The sequence below is a fragment of the Loxodonta africana genome, chromosome 25, assembly GCF_030014295.1.
Source record: "Loxodonta africana isolate mLoxAfr1 chromosome 25, mLoxAfr1.hap2, whole genome shotgun sequence".
Lineage (NCBI taxonomy): Eukaryota > Metazoa > Chordata > Mammalia > Proboscidea > Elephantidae > Loxodonta > Loxodonta africana.
In genome coordinates this window covers 60,527,065-60,540,730 of record NC_087366.1, presented here as the reverse complement: position 1 = coordinate 60,540,730, position 13,666 = coordinate 60,527,065, and the positions used below count along the sequence as shown (strand labels likewise).

Sequence of the window (13,666 nt, the reverse complement as noted above, 5' to 3'; positions counted from 1 at the left end):
GATCATATATCCAGCAAAACTCTCTCTGAAATATGAAGGCGAAATTAAGATATTTACAGACAAACACAAGTTTAGAGAATTTGCAAAAACCAAACCAAAGCTACAAGAAATACTAAAGGATATTGTTTGGTCAGAGAACCAATAATATCAGATATCAGCACAACACAAGGTCACAAAACAGAACGTCCTGATATCAACTCAAATAGGGAAATCACAAAAACAAACGAATTAAGATTAATTAAAAAAAAAAATACACATAACAGGGAATCATGGAAGTCAATAGGTAAAAGATCACAATAATCAAAAAGAGGGACTAAATACAGGAGGCATTGAACTGCCATATGGAGAGTGATACAAGGCGATATAGAACACTACAAGTTAGGTTTTTACTTAGAAAAATAGGGGTAAATAATAAGGTAACCACAAAAAGGTATAACAACTCCATAACTCAAGATAAAAGCCAAGAAAAACGTAACGACTCAACTAACATAAAGTCAAACACTATAAAAATGAGGATCTCACAATTTACTAAGAAAAACGCCTCAGCACAAAAAAGTATGTGGAAAAATGAAATTGTCAACAACACACATAAAAAGGAATCAAAATGACAGCACTAAAAACTTATTTATCTATAATTACCCTGAATGTAAATGGACTAAATGCACCAATAAAGAGACAGAGAGTCACAGACTGGATAAAGAAACACGATCTATCAATATGCTGCCTACAAGAGACCCACCTTAGACTTAGAGACACAAAGAAACTAAAACTCAAAGGATGGAAAAAAGTATATCAAGCAAACAATAAGCAAAAAAGAAAGAGGAGTAGCAATATTAATTTCTGACAAAACAGACTTTAGACTTAAATCCACCACAAAGGATAAAGAAGGACACTATATAATGATAAAAGGGACAATTGAGCAGGAAGACATAACCATATTAAATATTTATGGACCCAATGACAGGGCTGCAAGATACATAAATCAAATTTTAACAGAATTGGAAAGTGAGATAGATACCTCCACAATTATAGTAGGAGACTTCAACACACCACTTTCGGAGAAGGACAGGACATCCAGTAAGAAGCTCAATAGAGACACGGAAGATCTAATTACAACAATCAACCAACTTGACCTCATTGACTTATACAGAACTCTCCACCCAACTGCTGCAAAGTACACTTTTTTTTCTAGTGCACATGGAACATTCTCTAGAATAGACCACATATTAGGTCATAAAACAAACCTTTGCAGAGTCCAAAACATCGAAATATTACAAAGCACCTTCTCAGACCACAAGGCAATAAAACTAGAGATCAATAACAGAAAAACTAGGGAAAAGAAATCAAATACTTGGAAAATGAACAATACCCTCCTGAAAAAAGACTGGGTTATAGAAGACATCAAGGAGGGAATAAGGAAATTCATAGAAAGCAACGAGAATGAAAATACTTCCTATCAAAACCTCTGGGACACAGCAAAAGCAGTGCTCAGAGGCCAATTTATATTGATAAATGCACACATACAAAAAGAAGAAAGAGCCAAAATCAGAGAACTGTCCCGACAACTTGAACAAATAGAAAGTGAGCAACAAAAGAATCCATCAGGCACCAGAAGAAAACAAATAATAAAAATTAGAGCTGAACTAAATGAATTAGAGAACAGAAAAACAATTGAAAGAATTAACAAAGCCAAAAGCTGGTTCTTTGAAAAAATTAACAAAATTGATAAACCATTGGCTAGACTGACTAAAGAAATACAGGAAAGGAAACAAATAACCCGAATAAGAAACGAGAAGGACCACATCACAACAGAACCAAATGAAATTAAAAGAATCATTTCAGATTATTATGAAAAATTGTACTCTAACAAATTTGAAAACCTAGAAGAAATGGATGAATTCCTGGAAAAACACTACCTACCTAAACTAACACATTCAGAAGTAGAACAACTAAATAGACCCATAACAAAAAAAAGAGATTGAAACGGTAATCAAAAACCTCCCAACAAAAAAAAGCCCTGGCCCGGACGGCTTCACTGCAGAGTTCTACCAAACTTTCAGAGAAGAGTTAACACCACTACTTCTGAAGGTATTCCAAAGCATAGAAAATGACGGAGTACTACCCAACTCATTCTATGAAGCCACCATCTCCCTGATACCAAAACCAGGTAAAGACATTACAAAAAAAGAAAATTACAGACCTATATCCCTCATGAACATAGACGCAAAAATCCTCAACAAAATTCTAGCCAATAGAATCCAACAACACATCAAAAAAATAATTCACCCTGATCAAGTGGGATTTATACCAGGTATGCAAGGCTGGTTTAATATCAGAAAAAACATTAATGTAATCCATCACATAAATAAAACAAAAGACAAAAACCACATGATCTTATCAATTGATGCAGAAAAGGCATTTGACAAAGTCCAACACCCATTCATGATAAAAACTCTCACCAAAATTGGAATTGAAGGAAAATTCCTCAACATAATAAAGGGCATCTATGCAAAGCCAACAGCCAATATCACTCTAAATGGAGAGAACCTGAAAGCATTTCCCTTGAGAACGGGCACCAGACAAGGATGCCCTTTATCACTGCTCTTATTCAACATCGTGCTAGAAGTCCTAGCCAGGGCAATTAGGCTAGACAAAGAAATAAAAGGTATCCGGATTGGCAAGGAAGAAGTAAAGTTATCACTATTTGCAGATGACATGATTATATACACAGAAAACCCTAAGGAATCCTCCAGAAAACTACTGAAACTAATAGAAGAGTTTGGCAGAGTCTCAGGTTATAAAATAAACATACAAAAATCACTTGGATTCCTCTACATCAACAAAAAGAACACCAAAGAGGAAATAACCAAATCAATACCATTCACAGTAGCCCCCAAGAAGATAAGATACTTAGGAATAAATCTTACCAAGGATGTAAAAGACCTATACAAAGAAAACTACAAAGCTCTACTACAAGAAATTCAAAAGGACATACTTAAGTGGAAAAACATACCTTGCTCATGGATAGGAAGACTTAACATAGTAAAAATGTCTATTCTACCAAAAGCCATCTATACATTTAACACACTTCCGATCCAAATTCCAATGTCATATTTTAAGGGGATAGAGAAACAAATCACCAATTTCATATGGAAGGGAAAGAAGCCCTGGATAAGCAAAGCACTACTGAAAAAGAAGAAGAAAGTGGGAGGCCTCACTTTACCTGACTTCAGAACCTATTATACAGCCACAGTAGTCAAAACAGCCTGGTACTGGTACAACAACAGGCACATAGACCAATGGAACAGAACTGAGAACCCAGACATAGATCCATCCACGTATGAGCAGCTGATATTTGACAAAGGACCAGTGTCAATTAATTGGGGAAAAGATAGCCTTTTTAACAAATGGTGCTGGCATAACTGGATATCCATTTGCAAAAGAATGAAACAGGACCCATACCTCACACCATGCACAAAAACTAACTCCAAGTGGATCAAAGACCTAAACATAAAGACTAAAACGATAAAGATCATGGAAGAAAAAATTGGGACAACCCTAGGAGCCCTAATACAAGGTATAAACAGAATACAAAACATTACCAAAAATGATGAAGAGAAACCCGATAACTGGGAGCTCCTAAAAATCAAACACCTATGCTCATCTAAAGACTTCTCCAAAAGAGTAAAAAGACCACCTACAGACTGGGAAAGAATTTTCAGCTATGACATCTCCGACCAGTGCCTGATCTCTAAAATCTACATGGTTCTGTCAAAACTCAACCACAAAAAGACAAACAACCCAATCAAGAATTGGGCAAAGGATATGAACACACATTTCACTAAAGAAGATATTCAGGCAGCCAACAGATACATGAGAAAATGCTCTCGATCATTAGCCATTAGAGAAATGCAAATTAAAACTACGATGAGATTCCATCTCACACCAGCAAGGCTGGCATTAATCCAAAAAACACAAAATAATAAATGTTGGAGAGGCTGCGGAGAGATTGGAACTCTCATACACTGCTGGTGGGAATGTAAAATGGTACAACCACTTTGGAAATCTATCTGGCGTTATCTTAAACAGTTAGAAATAGAACTACCATACAACCCAGAAATCCCACTCCTGGGAATATACCCTAGAGATACAAGAGCCTTCATACAAACAGATATATGCACACCCATGTTTATTGCAGCTCTGTTTACAATAGCAAAAAGTTGGAAGCAACCAAGGTGTCCATCAACGGATGAATGGGTAAATAAATTGTGGTATATTCACACAATGGAATACTACGCATCGATAAAGAACAGTGACGGATCTCTGAAACATTTCATAACATGGAGGAACCTGGAAGGCATTATGCTGAGCGAAATTAGTCAGAGGCAAAAGGACAAATATTGTATAAGACCACTATTATAAGATCTTGAGAAATAGTAAACCTGAGAAGAACACATACTTTTGTGGTTACGAGGGGGGGAGGGAGGGAGGGTGGGAGAGGGTTTTTTTATTGATTAATTAGTAGATAAGAACTGCTTTAGGTGAAGGGAAAGACAACACTCAATACATGGAAGGTCAGCTCAATTGGACTGGACCAAAAGCAAAGAAGTTTCCGGGATAAAATGAATGCTTCAAAGGTCAGCGGAGCAAGCGCGGGGGTCTGGGTAACATGGTTTAAGGGGACTTCTAAGTCAATTGGCAAAATAATTCTATTATGAAATCATTCTGCATCCCACTTTGAAATGTGGCGTCTGGGGTCTTAAATGCTAACAAGCGGCCATCTAAGATGCATCAATTGGTCTCAACCCACCTGGAGCAAAGGAAAATGACGAACACCAAGGTCACACGACAACTAAGAGCCCAAGAGACAGAAAGGGCCACATGAACCAGAGACCTACATCATCCTGAGACCAGAAGAACTAGTTGGTGCCCGGCCACAATCGATGACTGCCCTGACAGGGAGCACAGCAGAGGACCCCTGAGGGAGCAGGAGATCCGTGGGATACAGACCCCAAATTCTCATAAAAAGACCAAACTTAATGGTCTGACTGAGACTGGAGGAATCCCGGCGGCCATGCTCCCCAGACCTTCTGTTGGCACAGGACAGGAACCATTCCCGAAGACAACTCATCAGACATGAAAGGGACTGGTCAGCGGGTGGGAGAGTGACGCTGATGAAGAGTGAGCTAATTATATCAGGTGGACACTTGAGATTGTGTTGGCAACTCTTGTCTAGAGAGGGGATGGGAGGATAGAGAGAGAGGGAAGCTGGCAAAATTGTCAAGAAAGGAGAGACTGAAAGGGCTGACTCAAGACGGGGAGAGCAAGTGGGAGTAGGGAGTGAGATGTATGTAAACTTATATGTGACAGACTGATTGGATTTGTAAACGTTCACTTGAAGCTTAATAAAAGTTATTAAAAAAAAAAGACAGAGATTGCCACTACACGCCCACTAGACGGCTATAAGGAAACACAGCCAATGCCAAGTGTTGCTGAAGATACAGAGAAACCGAATCTCTCAGATATTGCTGGTCCGATTGTAAAATGGTATAGCCGTGTTGGAAAATAGTTTGGTACATCAAGGAGACATAAAAACATTTCTCCACCCAAAGATTTGTGCCCATATGTTCATGGAAGAATTATTCATAACAGCCAAACACCAGACACAAGCTACAGAGCCCTGGTGGCATAACGATTAAGCACTTGGCTACTAATTGAAAAGGGTGGTGGTTCGAACCATCCTTCATCTTCTCCGTGGGAGAAAGACCTGGCGATCTGCTCCTGTAAAGATTACAGCCTAGAAAACCCTACGCGGTAATTCTATTTTGTCACATGGGGTTGCTATGAGTTGAAATTGACTGGACTGTACCAAACAAGAAGAAATTATCTATATGTCTATCAACCAATCAATAAATGAACAAATTGCAATACATCAAGAAAATGGAATACTACTCAGCAATTAAAAGGAACAAACTACTGAGACACGCTAAATGAAAGAAACCAGACACAAAGTGCTAATTATTGTATGATCTTATTTATATAAAATTTCTATATAAGGTAAAATTGCAGCACCAAAAAAACAACTGGTTGTTTGGGGTTAGAAGCGGGGTGGAAATTGACTAAAAATGGGCACAAGGAGACCTTTTTTTGAAGGATAGAAGTATTCCATAACTGGATTATATGATGTTCACACAACTAGAAGTTTACTAAAATTCATCAAACTGTATACTTAAAATGGATGCACTTATGTAAAGTCTATCTCAATAAAGCGGTTTTTTAAGAAGAGCTGTAAGAGGCTCTGATAACAGAGGTAACGGAAAATATGAACGATGAAAAGATGGATAAATAACCAAAGATAAACAAAAGTGTGAATAGTGCCAAGAACACTTAAACACACACGAGCTATGGCTGCTTAAAAGCAGATTTTACACGTGCATATATCTGTGTCTATATATGAATCTCTGTATGTGTGTGCATTTTTTTTTTCAAGTTTTTACCTGAAATTAAGGGCAAACTCGCATGTCATTCAGTAGGAGAGCATAAAGACACCAGAGCTATTTAATTTCTATTTTGTTTTGTCTCTCCTATCAAGGAAAAGAGCTGCCATTTTTGAAAACGTGAAACAAATATTAATAGGAAAGAAATAAATCACATGAATTAGTGAGCCTATTATAAGAAACTGTCTAACTACTTCATTTGAATTCAAGTTTCCTGGACTCTGGCAATTATATCCTAGAATTCCCAACCCACTCCTGCCCTTACTGCCCCCTCCCAAAAAAAATCACAGATGATATTGCTAAACTATAGTCAGTGGCCTCTGCGGAAGGAGAAATAATAATAATGGTTATAATTCCATGGTTCCAAAATTGTGTGGAGGGGCCCCATGAGATATTTTAAATTTTCAAGGAAAATATAGATCCCTGACTTCTGCTGGAAAAAAAATTAAAATACTCGCCGAGGTAGTTCACAGTTTCAGCAATAGATAGCAGACCTTTCCTTCCAATGGCTTATCTTTGTGAAGCTGGGTTCTCAACTGTTACCAGGATAAAAAGCAAGTACAACGTGAAAACCAAGGTGGATAAGGAAATAAAGCCAGCTCATTTCAGGGGCAGCCCAAAGGTTAACACTTACTGCTCCCCTCATTCACTCTCTTATATTATCAGTAGGCCCATCACTCATGCAGACTATGGGTTGAGTGCCTTTGAAGTCAGAAATTCTGTTTAATTTTTTTGTAATGGACTACTTCTGCTAATGCTGAACTTTTAGCTTTTCACATTAAAAAAAAAACCTAATTGCCATCAAGTTGATTCCAACTCACAGCGACCCAACAGGACAGAACAGAACTGCCCCACAGAGTTTCCAAGGAACGCCAGGTGGATTTGAACTGCCAACCTTTTGGTTAGCAGCCATAGCTCTTAACCACTACGCCACCAGGGTTTCCAAAACTTTTCACATGATGTGTTATAAATGGTTGCTAAACACAAACCTAAAACAGCAGCAGCAACAGCTACAAAAATCAGCTGAAACAATGTGTTCAATACTAAGCATCACCATTTTTAAGGGATTAAAAAATGAAAAAGAACATTTCCAGGAAAGATTAGTTAGAAATGCAGAAGTTTTTGAAATTACGACAAATCAGAAGCATTTGGAAAGACCACAAATGATTATCCCAGAGAAGGAAAGACAAATATAATAGTAAACATCGCCTACTACTAAGAAATATAGGTGAAGTTCCAAGTGACCAGACTATTCAGCTTTGCCTGGGGCATAATTCCTAGACTGTGTCTCATGTGCAAAAATTAGAGCAGATGCCAATATTTCCACACAAAATTAGTGGTAGAACCAACCAGGAGTAGCTAAAATTTGGTATGTGGTATATAATGCTGCCACAATTCTATTGTAAATCATTTTCTCCAACTCACATTCAAAAGGAATATGCTAGATTTTACGTTGCACACCGATCAATCAATTATATAGCTAATCAATGAATGACAAACATTAATTACACACCTAACAAAATATAAATTTGTGTTTAGGTTGTGTTTATACTCAAAGGCAATTATCATATTCCTTTTCCCAAGAGAAGCATACATCTTAGACTTTTCCTTCAGAGATGGCATATACTGAAAACCAGAATGAAACACAATACTGAAGAAAGACTACACTGGTACAAAATCTGAAGACATCACGTTAACCACTAACTACACCCTGCCTTCCATTACTCAAAATCTAGTACAATTGCTGTGGAGACAATATTCTGTTTCTTAGTTCTCTCTCTCCCCTAAATGTACAAAGCACAGTTCCAGGCATGCTGCTTTTGATGACCTGTCTTGACTTGTGGTATTTCCTAGCGTTGTGACTCATGACAGTCTCAGGGCACCCCAAGGAGAATGTGCATTGTACAATATGCTGTAGAGGGCTCCTTACCACATGTTCCCCAGCAGGCATTTCTTAGGAATTCTAAAAAAGGTGAGGATATACTATCTTAATGTAAATATAACAATTCTTCAATATGTAATGAAATGGTAGGACTGCAGGTGATCTTTCTTTTTTTTTTTTTTAATTGTGCTTTAAGTGAAAGTTTATGGTTCACATTAGTTTCTCATACAAAAATTTATACACACATTGTTATGTGACCCTAGTTGCCATCCCTATAACGTGACAGCACACTCCTCCTTTCCATCCCAGATTTCTCGCGTCCATTCAACCAGCTCCTGTCCCCTTCTGCCTTCTCATCTCGTCTCCAGACAGAAGCTGCTCATTTAGTCTCATGTATCTACTTGAGCTAAGAAGCACCCTCTTCATGAGTATCATTTTATGTCTTATAGTCCAATCTAATCTTTGTCTGAAGAGTCGGCTTCAGGAATGGTTTTAGTTTTGGGCTAACAAAGAGTCTGGGGGCCACGTCTTCTGGGGTCCCTCCAATCTCAGTCAGACCATTAAGTTTGGTCTTTTTACTGGAATTTGAGTTCTACACCCCACTTTTCTCCTGCTCCATCAGGGACACTCTGTTGTGTTCCCTCTCAGGGCAGTCATTAGTGGTAGCTGGGCACCATCTAGTTCTTCTGGTCTCAGGCTGATGGAGTCTCTGGTTTATGTGACCCTTTCTGTCCCTTGGGCTAATATTTTCTTTGTGTCTTTGGGGTTCTTTGTTCTCCTTTGCTCCAGGTGGGTTGGGACCAATTGATACATCTTAGATGGCTGCTTACTAGCTTTTAAGACCCCAGGTACCACTCACCAAAATGGGACGCAGCACATTTTCTTAATAAACTTTGTTATGTCAATTGACCTAGATGTCCCCTGAAACCATGGTCCCCACACCCCTGCAGATGGTCTTTAGTGGACCATTCGAAGCACTGGAGAATGGTTTTGAGATGAGACAGTGAAAAGAAACTAATACATAATTTTTTGCTTCAAGAAACTAAAAATATCAATGTGAAACATGTTTAAACAACCAATACGACTTAAGGTAGAAGGAAATGAATATCAAATATTGGAACAAGTAATATTCTGAGATAAATAAAGGTAATAATACTAGCTATAAAAACAATAAACAACAAATAGTAGCAGAGTGCCCACATGATTTGGGGGATGGTAAGGATACACAAACTCACAATAAATAAGAATAAATCTTTCATTTGTCACAGAAAATTGACTGAAAATATCCTTGTGTGGTAGAGTTACCAACCATCTCAGTTGGCCAGAGATTTTTTTTTTTTTTTGCACTCTAAATCCCATGTCCTAGGGAAGCCAGGAGTTTGGTCACTCTATTGGTGATTTCATTCCAAGAAACCTTTGTAAATTTCCCACTATTAAAATAATCATGTTTTCAATGATTTAATCAAGGAAATAACACAAATTTCATTTAGTATAATTTTTTTTTTTGTAATTTCTCACCTAAATTTCCTGCATTGTGCCTAAGCCTTTCTGATGTGTTCTAGGTGGAGAAAGAAAACAAGACAGTCTTTTCTGTACGATGCTCCTCATCTGCCAACACTGGGCCAGAGTTCACTTACTTTTGCTGCAACCCAATAGATTGTTGACATCCAAATGGCTTGCACTGGGAACACACGTGTCACACTTTGAGCCAGTGACAAATCGTTTACAGAAACAGTGGCCCGTGACCGAGTGACAGGTTTCATTCAATGCTCCTGAGAGATGACAATTGCAAGGCTGACATCTGAAAACAAGACAAATACGCCATCAAAGGGAAGACCGTTTTGATTAACAATTCATAGTATAAGTTATACCTGTCAATAGCATCAAGGAGTAAGATGGCCCCTGTTTTACCCAATATATTGAAAAGGGTGCTCAAGCTGAACAAATAAACACAAAATAAAATAAAGCAAAACAGGAAAAACTCTGCTCGGGGTAAAACCCGTATGATGTCTTCTGTTTGTAAGCTAAGTAATGGTGAAAAGTAATCATATTTACTATTTTGAATACCTGTTGTTCCATTAAAAATATTGTAAATTTTGTCTTCTCGAAAAAGCAGTCCTCCTATCAACTAAAAATTTAGATTAAATACCCATAAAATGACCTTTTGAAGAAACTATCCCGTTGTGAAATCGAAAACTGGGGATGGTTACCATTGTTTTCACTAAGAAATCTTGAAATTCTGTATTTTCATTTTGTAAAGACTAAATTGCAGTGGGGTTTTTTTAAGTTGCACTAAGAAGATAATATAAAGTTTGAAGAAGACACGTTCAAAAGCTATCAATGCCTTAATGTAGATTGTATTTTCATTTTCTATTTCATGCACTAACCCCATTTATTCAGAATGGTTGGGGAAGACAGTATTATTCTGATTTATGAAAAATGTTAATGATACAAATATAATGAGATAACTTCATTCTGACTTAGATTTATTGGACCCAAAGTTGCCTATAAAAATCACCGTCCGGGCATTTTGCCGTGATAGAAACTGAAGCCTGTTTCCTCAGAGTGAATTAGTCACACACTTGGCCTACGCCAGTGGCATCGATTAGGACGAGCAGTTTTGGCACAGTAACGCATTAGAGAAGCAAAAGCAGCACCTGTGAGAAGACCACTCACCTTTAAATGAGTGCGTGGCACATTTTAAGCAGCATTAAGTGGGTTCACCTAGATTTTCTCATAAAGATGCTGGATGGAGAGAGTTACTTTACCCCACTGCCACTTCTACTGTGCGATCTCTTGGGTAATCATTCAACACCCTTAAAAAGGCCGATAAAAGCTAAGGCTGCCAAATCAGCTGCAAATTTGTTTTATGGACTAATATCCCCTTGGGAATAAATAAAGTACAGTTTCTCTTGAAAACCACTGTGCTGTAGTTTGCCCTTTTTATGGTCACGATAAAAGGATGTTTTCCCCCACAGACAACTATATTCAATCTTCCATCTATAGACATTGCATCAGAACTCCACTTCAAATAGACATTTTGTTTGGGCTACTTAATGCATAAGACCTGAAGAATATTATACGTTGAAATTAAAATGGAATTATAGAAGCAACAAAATATTTGATTTACTCTTAATTTCATTATATCCTATTACTTAGAGCATATTGTTTATAGGTTTTTAATGTAATATTGGTGAACATAAATACTAAGAGACAAGCATCTTTCAATGCATATATATGTATATATTTCTAACTGCACCACTCATGAATAAGTGTCTGTCAAGCATTTCAGTTTTTATTACTGTTCACTCATGAGATAATCACATTTATTTTATATACAGTACATTTACAGTAAAAGTTTCCAGTGTATAACAAAATTCTTTTCTTGATGTAGTTCTAGGACCCTACAGGACAGAGTAAACTGCTCCATAGAGGTTCCAAGGAGCAGCTGGCGAATTCGAACTGCTGACCTTTTGGTTAGCAGCCAAGCTCTTAACCACTGTGTCACCAGGGCTCCAACAGTTTCCAGTGTATAACGTAATTCCTTTCTTGATGTAGTTCTATTTTCTTCCAGCCAGCTGCTACACACAAAACTCTAAGTCAGCTCTGTCAATATCCATAGGATCTTAAATTCTGAATCCAAATGGAATATGTAAGTAATTTCTTAGGGTAAGTATACCATGTTCTTAGTAATTAAATGTGACTATTTCTGATTTGAGGAAACCCGTCGAAACTCCGTCCTATAGGGTCACTACAAGTCAAAATCAACTCAACGGCAATGGCTTCCTGAGTTTATGTTCTTTATTCTAGGCTTTGTTATATCCAACTTATCTGACTTGTTATAATTGCTTGACCTTAGTAAGAGAGATTTTTGCCTAAATGAAGTTCATGGGAGGAGACTTTTCAGAATAATGTAGTTTGTTTCTAGCCCAAAGGACACTGGGGATAATTTTGCAATTAAAGTTTAAGTCAAATTATTCCTGTAAATTTCTCAGCCACTCAAATATAATTTCAAACACTTCCTAGACTCTTTAGCAAATAAGCTACAAGTTTGATATCATTTTCTAAGTGATCGCTCCTCAAGAGCACCTCCTAAATGAAATACATTTTGCATTTATTAAAACAAAATTATACATAATAAAGGGAAAGGCATTTCAAGCATAGAAAGAGAAACACCAGACTAAGATGAATTGTGATATTGATTGTGCCAGGATAAGTGGTTTTTGTAATATTAATATAAAGAAACCTTTATTACACTGACTCTCCAGGTACAGACATAGCGTCTTCTACAATCTGTTTAAAATCTTCATTTTTCATCCTTATGTGAAAAGCTCACTTGCTAAATGGATTTCATAAAGAGTAATCTGTCAAGATGTATACAGATAAACAATTTGTGATGTTTATTGACCAGTTCATTATGGTAAACAAAAGAGAGGCAGAGCATTGCTAATCTCCACCAGTGCTCTGGCCTTCGAGCTCTGCTGGGCCCCTTATGTAATTCAGTGTTTACTGGATACAATCGGAAAGAAGTTAATTGGCCTCTGTCTTTTAAATCGCAAATCTCATATATTTTTCTTTCCAGGGAGTTTATTCCAGTTGTACAAACAGTAAGAGAAAGAGTTACCTTATTTACTATTATTGTAGAAACGCCACTGTTAGGGAAGGAAATATGTTTCGGTAACGTATTTCATTGTCAGAAACCTCAGCATCTGAAAGAGTGATGCTGTAGGAAGTTCAGGGATACATTCCACGATGTAGATCACATTATTGGCATTGCTCTTTGGACCCCTCTTCTGTCTGGGGCCTCAAATCATGGGTATCGTCAAATTGACTTAACTACTGATTAAAATAAATAACATTAATTAAGGACCAAGTATGTGCCAAGACTGGAATAAGCATCAAGGAAATAAGAGGAATATTACTGAGATGTTCCTGTCCTCAAGTAGCTCATCCTCTAGTGAGAAAGAAAAACATAAAACCAATCATTATAACACAGTATGAGAGGAGCACTTATGAAGATGCAGCAGAGTCTACGGGGACAGAGAAAAGGGCAAATACATAGTCTTGTGGCAGGCGAGGCGATGGAAAAAGGAGCATTGAAAAAGAATTCTTGGAGGAGATGCTTGAGCTGAATATTGAAAGATGAGTAGGAAGAAGGCAGGCCAGTCAAGGAGGAGACAGAACAAACAACACGACAGTGTAAGAAACCATAAGGAGTTCTGAATTTCTGGATGCAAATTTCAGAATGGGGAGTGGTGCTAAGTCAAGCTGGAGAGGTAAGTGAAGG

The 13,666-nt window shown here is 37.5% G+C and overlaps 1 protein-coding gene across 1 annotated transcript in view; it reads right to left on the bottom strand.

Moving 5' to 3' along the window:
- Positions 1–13,666, bottom strand: part of USH2A (usherin) — an 894,134-nt gene that overhangs the window by 672,690 nt on the left and 207,778 nt on the right. The window contains exon 14 of the mRNA XM_003419876.4: positions 10,017–10,180. Coding sequence (XP_003419924.2) covers positions 10,017–10,180 — 164 coding nt within the window. The remainder of the gene's footprint in view (positions 1–10,016; positions 10,181–13,666) is intronic.